The sequence below is a fragment of the Stegodyphus dumicola genome, chromosome 1 (assembly GCF_044657685.1).
Source record: "Stegodyphus dumicola isolate Sdum_Otavi_A_Nest chromosome 1, ASM4465768v1".
NCBI lineage: Eukaryota > Metazoa > Arthropoda > Arachnida > Araneae > Eresidae > Stegodyphus > Stegodyphus dumicola.
The window spans coordinates 151,948,985-151,966,917 of record NC_140768.1 but is presented as its reverse complement, the minus strand read 5'-3'; the positions used below and the strand labels follow the sequence as shown (position 1 = coordinate 151,966,917).

At 32.2% G+C, this 17,933-nt stretch overlaps 1 protein-coding gene across 3 annotated transcripts in view; it reads left to right on the top strand.

Annotated features, from left to right (window-relative positions):
- The window catches only part of Usf (upstream transcription factor usf), a 73,635-nt gene that overhangs the window by 35,740 nt on the left and 19,962 nt on the right, over positions 1-17,933 (top strand). For all 3 annotated transcript variants that reach the window (XM_035373928.2, XM_035373927.2, XM_085822155.1), the window contains exons 5-6: positions 6,367-6,537; positions 16,480-16,623. In XM_035373928.2, coding sequence (XP_035229819.1) covers positions 6,367-6,537; positions 16,480-16,623 — 315 coding nt within the window. The remainder of the gene's footprint in view (positions 1-6,366; positions 6,538-16,479; positions 16,624-17,933) is intronic.

Sequence of the window (17,933 nt, the reverse complement as noted above, 5' to 3'; positions counted from 1 at the left end):
TCGAGTAACAGAGTGGCTGTATATATATATATATATATATACACAAGATAGTTAAAATTAAAACACCCCTACTTTGAGCTCTGTATACATCGAACTACTGAGTGTAAAGGCTCCAAAACTGTTAACCATACTATTCAAGACATGGGGAAACGGATTACGTGGAAAAAAATTAGTTCCAGAAACATTGATAGCTGGTGCTGCACAACAGAACATATGCTGGAAAGACACAAAATACACTTTATAGCACATTTTATTCGAACGTACCAAACATTCATATCACAAAGACCTTACAGTCAAAAGTCGTTAATCCGGACTCGTCGGGACTTCGGCGATTCCGGATTATAGATCATCACTTTAAATCTCGTAAGATGGCATGCAGAAATTCTAAAATTAAAAATATGAAACCGTAATTTATGAAATAAAGAACAATTATGATCTAAAGGGTATCAAAATTTACAAAAAAAAAAAAAAAAAAAAAAAAAAGAGCTTAATATTTCTTTGTTTACTTTATTAAACATTTCTTTCAATGTAAGTTGTTTAAGTTGCTTCGTTTTATGTGATAATACTTTCTCTTTAATTCTATAAACAGACATAATTTCTTGTTCAGTTACAAAGTTCCGCTGTTCAAGTCCCATAATTGCTGTGTTGAGAATACCGACTAACTCGTCAATCGAAATTTTTTCGTTTTCACTAATCTCTCTGTCGCCTTTTTCATGTCTTTAACCATTTTTTGCAGCCATTCCACTTTTTGTTTGACGGACATCGAAACATACTTTCGTTTTGTAGATCCTTTGGGAGCTCCAGAATCGGAAATTCTATTTGACATAATCGAAAGTTCAAGTTTACTTTTATAAAATTGCTCTTACAGTCTGCAAAAAATAATAAGCCGCATCCAATTAGAAGATTAAGGAACAACGCAATCATCAACATTAACTGAAATAGATAATTAGATAATTTTAGCTTATACCGTCCATTATACATTAAACGCGCATGCGAAAACGTATTCTGCGCTTGCGTACACGCATATGTGCAGTTGTAAAGGTCTTCGCGCACGCGTAAACGCCTATGCGCATGCGCAGAAAGTTTTTAGCTTTGAGGTCCGGATTATAGATCATTCCGGATTATGGGTGTCCGAATTAACGACTTTTGACTTTATTGATGCAAGGGAAGCTTCTGAATATTGTTTCCTTCTTCAAGATGTAAAATCTGCAGCCTGTGGACAGCTTGTTCAACTGTGGATCGTAATTGGTCGATTAAGATGTTTCTCACATGCAGAGTGATACTCTCTTTCAAATTTGCCAAAGTTACCTGACATTGTCAATAAAAAAGGTTTTTTAAGTAACCCCAACCCGCAACCAAAAATCACATGGATTAAGATCTGGAGAACGAGAGGGCCAGAGAGCAAAATTTGCAGTTACAATAACAGTTTAAGTTTCTTAACTTTTTTTTTTTTCCCATATCAGCAATAGAAATTTAAAAGGAATATTTCCATACCTCGGGTTTTTTTTTTTTTTTTTTTTTTTTTTTTTTTTTTTTTTTTAAATTTTATTATTATTATTATTATTATTTGTGCTTTTTCAGGATATTTTCCGTTGCACAGCACCACCTATCAGTGTTTCTGGAACTAAGTGTTTTTTTTTTTTTTTTTTTTTTTTTTCCATAATTAACTTTCTGCAGTTTCATGATCTTCTTCCTAGACCAGTACTTTCAAGAACATTCTGACATGTTACATAATAACTACTATAAATGAAGAGTTCGTGCCATTTTTCATCAGATTGCTTTTCTCCTCGTGCCGCTTAAGACCTTTTTGTTGCCACTCTGTCCCTTTGTTACAATAGTTATAATGTCGAAAAATTAACTTCAATCTTATTTTAATTTAAATCATTACTGGATATGTAGTTATGGAGAATCTAGATCTGCTATTTTAAGTGAATAAAGTTATGGAGTTTTAAAAAAATTGAAATTCTCCTGTGTCTCCAATTCGGCTGTTCTCTTCTACGTAACGACTACACCCGGACCCTGATGTGACCAAATTGCTAAGCTTCATCATTTCCAATGCCGATCTACCACAAATACCGCATATATATATACTTTGGTGCAACCTATTGCTACCAAAATAGGACGTGCACAACTGCATGTTATAGCAGTCCTATGTACATAATTTCAATGTTCTGAGGCTATTCGTTTTTGGGTTATATGAGATACATACATATGTACAGGCACCACGAAGAAAGTCTCTTCTGAGTCCATTTTAAATCAGTTTTGTAATTCATTTGGGGAAAAAGAGTCCTTCATTCTGTCCTTAGATAAAAATGTCATGCAAAAACATCGTTAAATTGCATTCGATAGCGATCAAAATGGATATTTTCGTTCAAATATGACACCTGGAATTTTCCGTGATTTCAGTACATGCTTTACTTCTTACAAGGAAGTAAAAATGCTGATTTTTTCAATTTGCAGGTTTTAAAATGAAGTCACAGATAGAAAACTTACATGTAAACTTAACTGTGTGTTTGCAGTAGACATTACTATGTAGTACATTTCCATTTTTTGTTACCACTAATGTGTTTCTTCTGCAAGAAGCTTCAGAGAGAATATCTTCATCAGTAACTCCTGCGAAAACCATAAGATCATCATCTGCTGTTAAATAGTCTTCTATACTAATTCCAAACTTTTTACCGCTTGTTTCCTCTTTTTACCGCTCCTTGATGTGCAAAACACATTCTTGATCATCTGAGAGATCATTGTCTATGGAATTTTCATCATTATCAGATTTCTTATCTTCCATAACACAAAGACCGGCCTTTTTCCAGCAATTCCGAATGGTTTTTTCTGTTACTTCCCACCAACTTCCAGTAATATTGTCACACGCTTCCTTGACATTTACAGCTTTGAAAGGGTCTTCTACTTTATTTTCAAAGTTTACAAGTATGAAGTCCACCAACCGTTTTCTGTAATATCCTTTGAAGCACTTAATTATGCCCATATCAAGAGGCTGTAAAATTGAAGTGCAATTGGCAGGGGAAAAAGCGATTTCGATATTTTGTAGCTTTGGAAATGACGTGTGAGCACCGCAGTTATCTATCAACAAAACGATTTTTTTCTTTCTCTTCTTCATTTCATTGTCTAACTTCTGTAACCATTCGGAAAAAAATTTAGACGTCATCCAAGCCTTCTTATTTGCTTTATACTCCACGGGAAGACTTTTCACGTTCTTAAAGCACCTTGGCTTCAATGATTTACCAATGACAAGAGGTTGTATTCTATGCGTTCCTGTGCTATTTGTACACAGAAGAACAGTCAGTCTCTGCTTTGATTTCTTCCCTCCATAACACTTTTCACCCTTGAATGCCAATGTTCGATCGGGTAGGAGTTGGAAAAACAGCCCAGCTTCATCTGCATTATAAATGTCTTCTGGAGCATACTTTTCTAAGATTTCTTTCATCTTGTTTTGCCGCCATTCATTTGCCTCATTTATCGGGGCTGACTTTTTCTCTCTGTGAACTTCTTGGAAAGTTATTCCATGACGATCTCGAAAACGCATTAACCAACCATTGCTAGCTTTGAAAGTTTCGTTCCCTAGCATTGCTGCAAATTTCCGTGCTTTTGCACATAATAAAGGTCCATTTATTGGGACATTTGTTGCTCTCATCTCTTGAAACCATTTTAAAACAGCAGCATCAATGTTTTCATTTGTCGCAACTTTCAATCGTTTTCGCTCTGGGTTAATTTCATTTGAAGTTACAGCATCTTCGATTTGCTTTCTCTTCTTTAGGATTGTTGCAACCGTAGATTGTGATAATCCATGTTTCTTAGCCGCATCAATCTGCTTCATTCCCTCATCAATATCATTGATAACGTTCAGTTTATCTCGAAAAGATAGTTGCTTTCGCCCTGCCATCTTAGGGAACAATATCGCGTGAAAGAAAGAAAAGTTTAAACCAAATGTTTCGCGTAGAACTCAGAATCGTTAAAGACTATAAAACAACCTTTGAACTCACTTTTCAGTACGTCACTTAACAACACCCCGCCTCCATCTCTCCCTGTTCCTCTAACAAAGGGCACTTGTTCTGTGACAAGGTGACCAGACAGGTCTAGATGTCCTTAAACCTTATCAGAATTCCAAAGCTTACTGGGAAATGAGACTAGGCATACATTTACACTTCACCCCCCCTCACCCACTCCAATTCCCAAAAGGGTGGTCTTCATCTATTTTGAAATCTGAACAATAGCTATTTATTCAGGGATAAGTTGAATATCCACAATGAGTCTTAATAGACGGAAAAAATAACAAAAAAAAAAAAAAAAAAGGAAAAAAAAAGCATTTGAAAATCAAAATATTATTATAAAGGGAGAAAATAATACTGAAATTTAGATTGAAAAAATCGTTTTACAGAGGTTTATTGTTCTAGAGAATATAGCAATATTGAGGGGAGATTAACATTAGTTTATATGCAAAATCACCGGGACCACAAAACATTATTGTAGTAGAGGGAGTTATTGTTGTATCGGGTATCGTTGTAGCGAGAGTTTACTGTATTTAACAGTGTTAAAGTAATATATTTTTGTAATTCCAACTTTTTTTTGGGGGGAGCTATCTTTTATTATTTATGTGCTAGAGTGAAAAACTTTCCATTAGTAATATAGATATTTATATTGTATACAATTACTTTCAGACTTAATTTTGAAAGCACTGTATTTATGATATTTCGTGTAACTTTCAAAAACTGTGTGGAAGACATTATTATAATGTTTTAATCTCATATCCTTATTTATGTCTGATTAGAAGAGTTTCTGATTTTGACAGATGCCTTAATGTAGCATCAAAATTAAATTGCCTTGTTTTGAATAGAATGTTTCTATAATGTTGTTTATATATGTGAAAAATCTCTTTAATAGAAATTTAAAAAATTATTATTAGGAGATTTATTTATTTTGACCTGGTTGTTAACCCTTCGCATACAGCGCCTGCGATTTCCACGGGATACGAAATCTATCTCGTAATACAGGTGGCGTGAAAAAGTTTAGTTCTCTTACTTTCGATACAGATCACGCTTTTTCTCCGTGTAGATTCAGAATATTGTATTATTCATATTTCACGTTTCGTTTTGCACCTAGATAGTGCTACAGGTTTATATCATTGTAAGGGGTTACTATTCTTTCTTCACAGCCAAACACAATGGATGCTGTTGCTTCTTTCATTGTGGAATGGTAAGAAAATAGTAAACATGCTTAGTTCATGCTGTGTCTTCTGTATCAGTTTATTCAGGCATGGCAAAAGTAGAACAAAGCCAAAAGTGATTTATGATTATAACTTTACAATGGAGAGTGTCAACAGATGTGATCAGGAGGTGTCATACTACCCTAGTACCCGAAAACAACTTTGTAAATATTTAAAGAAAATATTTTTCCATATATTGGGTCCAGCAGTGTGGAATTTGTATATAATATACAGAAAAGTAACAAACACAGAAAATTCCCTTCTTGATTTTGAGCTAGCCGTGATCAAGGAAATCTTTGACAAGTATTCTTTTGCTATATGCATCAGTGTGGTGTAATGATGACAGTATGAACTTTATTCACCTTGTAAGGAGGCATTTTGCAAGCCACATATCACCAGATTGTATAAAAAAAAAAAAAAAGGAACCTAGGAGGCAATGTGCTGTGTGTTGCTCCAAAAAAGACAACAATGGGAAAAAATTGCGTAAAGAAACTCACATTTGGTGTGAAAAATGTAAAGTTGAATAATTTTTATAGCTATGTTTCAAAGTTTATGATAATAATAAAAAAATTGTATAATAATAAGTGAGTACAGGTTATATATTTAGCTGTACAAATTAGTTAACATGTATATTTATCAAAATAAAAAAAGATCTTGTATATTTTTATTCCAAGCATGCTAAAATCGCGTGAGCCGTGTTATATGTTTATGTTTCAATGTTTACCACGCTAAAAAATTTTTGTATAATAGTGAGTGAGTACAAGTAATATTATTTGCTGTACGAATTAGTTAGCATGTATATTTGTCAAAATCAAAAAGCTCCTTTGTATTTTTATTCCTTGCATGCTAAAATCGCGCAAGCAATATTGTATATATTTAAAAAAACTATCAAAATTCCTGTATCATACTAATTTTGTTTATAAAGATGTGAATATATGAAGATATAGAAACTATATATATATATATATATATATATATATTAAAAAAAAAAAAGAAAGAAAAAGAAAAAGCCCTGTATTTCAGGAGCAGAATGTATCAAAATCGAGCTGTATGCAGATGGTTAAGCTGATTTTGCATCTACAAATGATCTTTCTTAATATTTAATTGTAAGGCATAAATGTCAATTACTGATTTTTTTCCATCAGCAACAGTAACATACCGAGTTGTGCAGTTAGCTTCTGATACATCTCGTGATGATGCTCCTGCTGCACAGATAGTTACTACATCTGCAGCTCTAGTTGGTGGGCAGCAAGTTACACAAGCAATAATTGCAAACCAGTTTGCAGCAAATGGGAGTGCCAGTCCGGGAACAGATGGTAAGAAAACATTGTATGCTCTTCATTTAAAATATTGAAAATTTTGTGTATTTTAAACAATAAAGCATTAAATTTATAATTGTAATATTTATATTGAATCAGGTATAAAAGCTAAATCATATTTTTGTCTTACATAAGTGTGACCTCTCCATAGAGTCTCATAAATAAATAAAGATAGGTGGAGCTAATGAAAAATAAATGCCAAAAATAATATGAGTGATCACCAACAAAATTGCTATTCTGTAGTCTTGAAACAATGTCCAAAATGAGTTGGTTTAAAAGCCACATTTTGTAGGAAGATTAAACAAGACGGAGGACGAAGGATTCTGCGAAAAAACAAATTAGTTCCAAAAGTAACCGCTAGGGGAATATTTGGCACTGTGTAATAGAAATAGAGTGTTAACAAATGCAAATTAATACGGAATAAAATTACCTTTTATTATGCACATTTTCTGATTTAGTTCAAGTGCAATATGGCAACACTTTTTAAAAAGCGTAAAATCTACATAAGCACCAATAAAATCTCGTGATCTGCAATATCATGTATGCTGAGCAGAAGAAGTTTTTTATTCAAATTTCACGTTACATCCATTCGCACAGTGCCAGCTGCTTGGGTTTTAAAAGGCAATGTGTTACGTTTCGAATCAATCGGATTGAAAGTTTATGTGCAATGTCTCCTTCTTTAGTCGAGCATGCGTTACTGGTCAAATTCTTTTACCTCAACCAGTGCAACGCCTTAGCCGCTGTTCATGCTTTTAGAACGCACAAAAAAAAAAAAAAAAAAAAAAAAATGCGTAAAGGTAACGGTCCTGTGTTAGTTAATGGGCTAAAAGCAATGGTTGCGACGTTTGAGAAAACAGGTTCTCTGAAGGTTCAGTCAGGCAGAGGATGAAAACCTGTACCACAGGATACAATCGAAGCAGTTGCCACGGCGATTGTCAACAGAGGACCAGACAATATTGCTGCAACCTCTAGCACTCGTGGAGTAGCTTGGAATATGGATATGCCTTACAGTACGGTATGGAAAATCTTACGAAAGATTATCAACTTTTATCCGTACAAGATCAGCCGTGTACAGGAGTTACTGTACCCCGACCATGATAAGCGATTGACTTTTGCTCTCACCTTTCTTGCCATAATGGAGGTGGATGATGCTTGGCCATGGAAAATCTTATGGGGAGACGTGGCCCACTTTTACCTCAATGGAACTGTGAATACCCAGAACTGCCGAATTTGGGATGACAAACCACCACATGCAGTCGCAGCAATTCCCTTACATTCACCAAAGGTAACTGTTTGGTGTGAGTTCACAGTGGAATTTATCGTAGGTCCATTCTTCTATGAGAACATTACCCCGACTGGACCGGAAACCTGTTCTGTTACCGGAGAAAAATATCGTCACATGTTGAACAGCTTTGTCATTCCGGCACTTCAGCAAAGACAATGCCTGGGGGAAATCATTTTCATGCAAGATGGAGCCCCTCCACACATTGCTGTATGGTTGCAACAGATGCTACAACAGAAATTCACAACAGAAAGAGTCATTAGCCTGTTACTTTCCAACTGCATGGCCACCTCGGTCACCTGATTTTACCCCATGTGACTTCTGGCTATGGGGTTACCTTAAGTCGAAGGTCTATCAAGGAGTGGTCCAGGACCTGGCTACGTTGAAGGATAACATATCACGGACTGTACGGGAGATTCCTGCAAACATGTTACTTTCTGCTGTTGTGCATACTGTGCACAGAATGCAATATGTGGTCCACAACAACAGCAACCACATTGAACCTCATTTGAATACAAAATAAAAGGTAATTTCCGTATTGATTTGCATTTGTTAACATTCTATTTTCTTACACCTACACATAAAAGCTTCTTCAAGTAACACAGCACCAAATATTCCCCTACGGTGACTTTTGGAACTAATTTGTTTTTTGCGGAATGCTTTGTCCCCCGTCTTGTTTAATCTTCCTGCAAAATGTGGCGTCATTCTCGCAAATAGATTGCGCTACAGAACACTGTGAGCACTGTCAGTTTAATTATGGCCACCTGGTATATATAATTATAAATTTTAATTTTTCATGTTCATGTCTTTTTCAAAATAATTATAAAATTCTTAGCAATAATTCAGAATTTTCAATGTAAATTCAAAAATATTGTTATAAGTTTTGTACATGTAATTATTTTAGTGAAAATGTTATATTTTTCTGTGTAATGTAACATGAAAATCTAAATAAACTATGCTATGCTGGAAAAGTAAGAATACATGGGGCAAGTCTATTTGAGTAAATGGCTCTCTTACTCAAGCTGGCAATGGTTTTCGCAACTAAATTTTGTCACCAAACTTGGCAACGTTTTTGTCTGCTCATTTTATAATGGGTATTGTAATTGAATAACTGTAATTAATTCTATATATAGCTGTAACCATGTCCAGCCTTCGTATGCCTTCCAGTAATTTTGAGAAGTACTAGTTTTCTTGGCAGCCAAATGAAATCGGTATACGATAGAGGAGAGCATCTGCTCTGAGTAGTAGTAATTAGTGTGGAGCTAAATTCTGAGTACTGATATACCAATGTTACCTCCGTTCTTTAGATGGGGTTTGTATTGTGTTGTACTTAACATTCTCAGTAATTTGAATTATAATTACTGATTGTGTTCTGTGATACTGTGAAGGGTTGTATAAGTATTTTTGTAAAAAGTTCCAGAACTGTGAAGTGTTATCATCAATTCTGGGTGCACCCCATATGCAGACAACAATATAATTAGTTATCTTAATAACCATTACTAAAAATAATTAAAATATTGTAAACTTTATTACTTAATTAATTAATGTAATTACAAAAATTGAATTTTGATACCATAAAATTTTAGTCTGATATTTTCATTAAAGAGTAACTTTTTTTTTTTAATTGAGTTTAGTAAGTATAAAATGTAAATGCGACTGTGAAAAAGCAGAAAGGAAATAACTTTCTAGCAGATTGCTGGAAGCATTTGGTGCATGTAGTATTTTTTTTTTTTTTTTTTCACTTTTTATACATTAACTTGAATTTATCGCATAAGTGTTGATTCGAAGAAGTAGCTGAAGAAATTTTTCATTGGAAGTGTCAAGTGATGATTCGAAGAGCTGGCTGAAGAAATTCTTCATTGAAAGTGTCCATGCACTTGAGGAAGCCTGTCTAACTTTTTAATTGTAATAAGATGATTGGAGAAGTAGTGGTTAGAAATGAAATATTTATCAGCATATTTAGTTACTTGAAGAAGCTTTTATGTGTAGGTGCAATGTTGGACTTGGAGACATGGCTGTAGATTCAATATAAGCAAACCTAGATAAGCATAACAGGTTCACATGTCTTCATAATGGGGGCATTATATGCTCCACAATTCTGTACAGCTTACATCATTTTAGACAAAGGATGAAGGGGAGCAGCAAACTATGTGTGGCTAGCTGCAATAAGGCAAAGTAGGAAAAAAATTTGGTTAGTGATTGGATAAAAAATATTCACAATGCTATAATGCTGATTAATTTTCAGGTGATGCACTTTGAACTCTTATATTAGTAGTTTTAAGACAGGAAGGGATCATAGCAAAATTAAAATAAGGAATTAAGGCAAATGGTGTGTAAAATTTAGCATACAGTTATATTTCTTGCTGCACTGATTATTATTATCTAACATTCAATTTGAAAAACTTGCAAATGAGGAATTTTGATTGCTTATAAAACTCAAAATTTAGGAGTTTACTCCCCCTTTTTAATTTTTTGTAAAGCAGTACAATTAATTTAATTTAAGTATTGTATAAATATTATCTTCTTTTATCATTTGTGTTAAACTTTGTAAACTTTCTCTTTGTACAAGATGGGCTACTTAACCCTCTCGCTGTGCATCCCACGATTTCCACGGGCAGTGTAAAAGTAGCAAAAAATTTGCACAACCCGCGATTTCCACAGAGATGAATTTTTGTCAACTATTTAACTGTGCAACTCGCTCTTTTCCCGTTCAAGGTTTCCTTTCAGCTTTTCTGTGATGTTTAATTGTTTATTTATATGTAGGCTAATAGATGGCATTAGTTGTCCACATTTCTGCCAAATATATACAAGAATATGTAATGTAGCATTTTGCGCACGCTTTTCAGAACTCAAAGATTGTGGAAGCGTTTCACGAATGATATAACCTATATTCCTGACGATATTTCCGACACTGATAGTAGTTCTGACTCTGATTTCAAGTATATTGAAGATAGTTATAACGAAACTGATGAGAATTTCTCGGATTCCTTTGCAGATAGTGATGAATCTGAAAATTCAGTTTCTATTGAAAACGTTCGACAGCGGTGCACAATTGATATGCAAAATATTACATTATGCAAATATTTTCTTCAGCACATATGTTTTACCTTTGTATTTTGTAAAATAAATCATAATTTAACCAATATTAATTTTCAAAATTTTCCTTTTATATCATTATTCTTCAATTTCAGTATTCTGACAACCTTTTTCTATAATCTAATTATATATTGAAAAAAAAAAAACTCCTTTACAAAAATCTTTTGTATATTTTAACTCTAAAATATATGTAGATTTGAAATATGTAATAAAAAATATACGCAATTTTTGAATCTATTTTGATCAAAAAAGTACACAGCAAGAGGGTTAAACATTTTATGCATTGCTCACAAGTCAAAGATTATTGAATATTCTTGAAAAACATCAGAAGTGTGTTTTAGAGATTTCAAATTTATACATTAATAGAAATGAACTGCAAAAATTTCTTTAACAATAATTTATTTATTTATTATTGTTAGGTGCAGTATTTTGAATTATGAAAAGGCTGGGATTGTCTATGCTATACAAGTAGTCACGACCATAGACCTGTTATATACTAGACCGAGCATCGCCATTCAAAACCGGCTGAAAAAGGCGGCACAGGAATGAGCTGCAAGAGTTTGGGCATGAAATGGAACTGAACCCAGACTTTAGCGTACTATTGCCACAGCTGGCGATTTTTTCCCCCTTCCTTTCTCTCAGTCCGAAATGTGAACTTAGAAAGATGTCACTTCGCAGAAGCTGCCGTTGAATTTGCAGAAGAGGTTAGATCGATAAACAAAAGCCAAAATTAATAATTTCCCTAAAATTGGACACTTTGTTTTAAAATTTAACAGGATAATTTTCATGCTGTAGAATAACATTTTGTAATATAATGTCCATCGGCATCTACAAAATTAAAAGTAAAATAAAAAAAAAACTGGAGAGAACAAACTAATAATAATCTGAAATTAAAAATACAAAAATGTCAGTGATAGATTCAAATGCAGAATGATTCTTGATGAAGGTTTTTTAATACTTAGGATAGAATAAAAAATAAAAAAATAGATAACATAAGAAAAATGAGTGAAAACAGAAAATAATACAAAAAGAAAATTTAATATTAATACAAAAAGGAAATTTAATGTTAATATGGTGTATTACAGAGAACTACAGAGTAGGCAAATTAAAGTGAGAAAGATATTAAATTAAATGAACTAAGAATGAATGTCAATATAGCAGATATAAGTTAAAAGGAAAAGAGAGAGGTAAATTAATAAATTATGAAACAAAAAAGTGGTAAATTAAGGCTTCTTTTTACTAGCAAAAATAAATATATTATGTACGTTGCACAATGTAGTCGCACTTATTTTAAAATGTTCATTAATTTTAAAAAGAAACTTAAAACTATTAAAGTTTTGAAATTTAACTGCTATATAATGACTATTTTCTTAATACTTCACAAATTCTTAATATTAAAATAAATGCCAGAAACATGATATAAGAAAGAAAATGCGTGATTAAAAGTAAACATATTTGTTATATTTGGATGCAAGAAAAGGGGATAAAATAAGGTCATTCATGTCAAAAAAAAATCTTAATTTTATGTAGTTCTTACTCAGTCTATTACATCGACATTACCAAGTATTAAATACATACAGTACTATTTCGTACATGCCCGTATAAGCAAACGCATACCAAGAATACATAAACAAACGCATTTAAAGCAAAGTTTGTTGGCATATAAAAAATGTCGCCAAAGCAGAATACTAATTAAAATTTTAACATTTTTTTCAGAACACAGTTATTAAAAAAATGCATATATATTAAGATACTTTTATTTAAATGTTATTTCAAGTATGCATATATTATATAAAATTAGAAAATCTATTTTTATTAGGAAACGGCAAGTAGAGTGGATTAAAAAACCTCTACATTTTATAAAAAATGGATTTTAAAACATCTGTGAATGAAAAAGCTCACCTGTAAAATGTTACTCCTCCACCTTTCACGTATCTGGAATTACATCCATATGCAGAGCAAGAAAGTACTTTTTGAAGTCCGAAACAGTGTGCGTACTCGCGAAACACTTGCTTCTCACAAATTCTCCATAGAACTGCAAGGGTACGGAAGACACGCGGGAAATACGATCTGGGAAATGTTCCATATGCCCACGTGGTTTGCATTCCAGTTTCCCCTCAGAGTTGCCGTTTCTCTCTCTAGTACATTACAGCTCTATGGTCACGACTTGAATATCTATCTATATATTTTTAATCAGAAGGGATTTAGATTTTATTTTTATCTTTGAGAATAGGAACATATATGCAACTAAATAGCAGAATGGATTGACAAGCATGTTTTGAGACATTTGAATAAATATCTGAGTGTAGTTATTTTTTAATGAAACATTAACAAATGTTGCTGTATGAAAGTTCTGCATGTTCATTCTGAATCTCTGTAAATTATATCTGCCACATATCAGAAGCATCATTGACATTGGTTCCAACTGAATTTGAAAACATTATATTTTCTTTCTTAGACACGCTTATAAATTCATTTCTGAAGTTTTCAGCTAATTTATGATATGATGAATTTTCAGCTACTTTATGATACAATTTACTTTCTTAAATAAGTTGTGTTTATTAAAAAGGAAGAAATGGCAACTTTATGCACAAGCAGCTTTTTCCAAAACAGTTGTTAACTTCTACATGAATACTTTGAAAGATGGTGCAGTACATGTACGAAAAATTCCTTTCTGTCAATTAAATTATTCAGTCAGAGTCTTTCATAATTTCTTTCAAGCAGTCTTTTTCATTTCTTTGCATATTTTTAGTTTGTTCTTTAGAAGGTCTTCATTTCTTGAATAGGTATCCAAAATCTGGCCAGTCTTATAGCTCTGCTGAAATAGTGAGCGTGGATTAAAATAAATACAGTCAAAAGTCGTTAATTCGGACACCCATAATGCGGAATGATCTATAATCCGGACATCAAAACTAAAAACTTTCTGCGCATGCGCCGCGTTGACACATGCGCATAGGCGTTTACGCGTGCGCATAAGACCTTTTACGACTGCACATATCAGTGTGCGCAAGTGCAGAATACGTTTTCGCGTGTGCGTTTTATGTATAATGGACGTATAAGCTAAAATTATCTAATTATCTATTTCAGTTAATGTTGATGATTGCGTTGTTCCTTAATTTTCGAATTGGATCCGGCTTATTATTTTTTGCAGACTGTAAGAGCAATTTTATAAAAGTAAGCTTAAACTTTCGATTATATCAAATAGAATTTTCGATATATATTTGTTAATATGTAAAGGATCTAAAGCGAAAGTATGTTTTGAAATCCGAAATCTGTTTATCAATTTCACGCTGCTTGGCGGGGGGAACGCCGCGCCGTGGCGGGCGCGTAATGAATTGGAAGTTGATTTGTCAGCACTATCCTTATCTTCAGCGCAGATGTTTTTATTTGGCTTATAATTCTTTACCAAATGTAGTATTTCATCTCGATATGCTCCGTTCTTTGATATGATTTAAAACAAGTTCCTGGTCATTATAATTCGCTTCCCATAGCGAAAAAAAGTAAGAGAGGTTATTGAAAACAAAAAAATTTCGATTGACAAATTAGTCGGTGTTCTTGACACAGCAATTATAGGACTTGAACAGCGGAACTTTGTAACTGAACAAGAAATTATGTCTGTTTAATAGAATTAAAGAGAAAGTATTATCACATGAAACGAAGCAAAACTTAAACAACTTACATTAAAAGAAATGTTTAATAAAGTAAACAAATAAATATTAAGCTTTTTCTTTTTGCAAATTTTGATACCCTTTAGATCATAATTGTTCTTTATTTCATAAATTACGGTTTCATATTTTTAATTTTAGAATTTCTGCATGCCATCTTACGAGATTTAAACTGATGATCTATAATCCGGAAAAATCGATAATCCGGAATCGCCGAAGTCCCGACGAGTCCGGATTAACGACTTTTGACTGTATATAAATAAAATATTGTTATGTTAGTTCTTATGGGAAAAGATTTAATTTCCCATTGTTTGATTATTTGAATATCACACACACACACACACACACACACACACACAAATAAATAAATAAATAAAAATAAAATAATAATAATAATAATAAAAAGTTTAAAAAAATGCAAGGGCTTATCTGCCAACAGGGAGTGATGTCTTTGTGGAAGACTTTCAAAGGGAAACTGGCCCATACTCACATTAGTCATATTGAATACTATGAAAACCAATCATGCAGCTAGCCCATTCATCCAGGATCAAACCTGGGTCATGCACCGAGCATTCAGTAGTCTTGATTACTCGACCACAGGTTGTGCAATTTCCCATTGGACCTGATAAAATTGATTGAAGAAACAAAATTTTCTACTCTGTGTATATTTGTTTGCATACAATTGCTTTTCGCAAATAGCACACATTAATTAGATTCAATTTTTTTTTAAAGTGAAAAAATTTTTCATTTAGGATATATTATAATAAAAGTTTTCAGTATTGGACCAGATTTTTTTGGCTGTTTGACATAATTTTATTTAGCTATAGCAGCGAGAAAAAAAAAGCGTTGCTGATATTGATTTTGTGGTTTTCCCTCTTAATTTTAACGATTTTAATTTTCTGAAGTTTTATTTTTGTTTTTAAACCTTATAATGCATTCTATATTTTTAATAATAGGTGTATGGGATTTTAAAAACCTTTGGCAAAGTGAACTCTCATTTGCAGACCTTATTAGATAAATGTGACTTATAATATTATAGAGGGAAATTAACTGTAATTTTTTTTAATGGAAGGTATATAATTTAATATTCAATACAAAGTTTTTTTAAAAAAAGGGTCAGCAAAATAATCTTTTGCTGTTATGTGTTTTGGTACTTTCTGAGTATTGGCATACAGACTAAAAAGTTGTAAGTTCAATGGTGACTTTGGAGATCATTCATAAATATATTGCCAACTTTGAAGGTAAACATTTGTTTGGGTATCTTTTTCTGTTTCAGCAATGCATTCAGTGCCCCTTATTTTTTTTTATTCAATAAGAAAGTGAAACACCTTTTTTGAGAAATCCTTACGTAATTTTTTTGTGCTCGTGCAGTAATATGTTTACCCTTTGTATACAGTAATATGTTTTCGTTAAAGGAAAAGTCAGAAAATCCACAAACTCGGCACTGTGCACCTGCCACAATGATCATCCAAGAATAGTTTAAATTTTAACTTGGACTCCAATATAATAAAATTAAAAGACATTATGATTCCATTCCTCTACAGTTTCATTATGCAACAAATTCAAAAGCAAATACATTCAATGCAAAAAGAAATATTAATCGGAAAAAATTATCATTGAATTTCAAAAGTACAAATCTACGTGTGCTTTGTGCACCTGAGTTTCCTTATAAATAATTTTGGGCAATATGATGCATTTCATAATCAATACTTTTCTGTGGCACTTTGGCAAGTATGTGGATAATCAGAAAATACATATATTTTATTAGAAAAATTTTTTTTTTTTTAAAGAAAACATGCACTTGCATGATTGTAGAAATGATTTTCCAATGCAAAAATTAGTCTCATCATTCACATTTGTAAACCTAAAAATAATATAATAATAAAACAATTGCAGGACCATTTTATGTGATGATGTCTCCTCAAGATGTGCTACAGACTGGACAGAGAACTCTTGCACCAAGGACACACCAGTTTAGTCCTAAATTGGAAGGTGGTCGAACTGCTAGAGATGAAAGGAGAAGAGCAACTCATAATGAAGGTATGGTTTGAGTATAAAGTATATAAATTAAACCTTATTTTTTTTTTACTTAAAAAAGACATAATTTAATACAAGTTAATATACACATGTTAATAAAGTTTAAAGGTGCATATTTTATTGGAAAATATAATTTTGTTATATAGTTCTTTGTTACGATTATCTTTTATTTATTTAGAGTTATTTGCTTTGTATTTAATTTCTTGATGAGTATTTTTAATATTTATTTTTTGTTTACCATTATGTTCCAAAATTGAGTATGTAAATTATTTCTGTGATGTTGAAAAATAGTTGAGATTAATTTATAGTTTTTCTAAGGATTCATGTCCTTAAAAATACTCAGGGGAATTTCATTATGTTTTTTTAAAGACAATAAGCAAAATATCTAAATTGGAGAAAAGTTTTGATTTAATTAATAGAAATGGCTGGAATTTCTGAATCGTATTATGAAAATTAAAAGTGTTTTTCTTTTCCTGTATGCAGTGGCATAACTAGAACTCTTGGACCCCTATGCAAAAAATTTTCCTGAGCCCCTCCCCCGAAAAATTTAATGTGCTTAAAATTAAAAATAAAAAAGTGAAAAAAATTTTAAAAAATTGAGGATTTCACGAGCCATTGTTTTCATGATTTTTTATCACATCCAGATTATTTGTTAAAAAATAAAAGCACATCCTTAGGGAACCAGTTAGCATTAAGAAAAGTAAGAAAGCATAGATTTGTGGAGATTTTTATATAAAATCCAAGAGGTTTTACATACAAATAGGTTTTGAATTTTTATATAAAATCTGCACCAATCTAAGTTTTTTTTTTCGCTTAATTTAACAAACTTAAATAACTGGTTATATTATAAACTGACAGACATGATAATATGTAAACATACAGAAAAGATATTACACTAATATATAGTACTCTGTGATTTACTCAGCTTACGAACAAGACTTATGCAATAATATAAAAGTAATAAATAAGAACTTTTATAATGTAAATGATGCATTTGTTAAATATAAAACATATTTACCATAACTTCATAAAAAAAACTATTTGAACATACAGTTTTTGTAGAAATGTACGGTAAAGTTTTTTCTCCTGTCTCTTTAAAAAACTTTTTTGTACTACTTGAATACATGATATTTATAAAAATATGAATGCTAAAGTTTTTTACTGTTTCCTTTTAATTTTCCTCAGTCCTCACTGCTCTTCTCTAATGTCCCCCCCCCTCAATAATTGTAATTATAACACTGGTGGCCAACATTCATCTTTTTTTCTTAAAATTTGTGCCTCCTAGAGAAAGACTAGACTAGATATGCCATTGA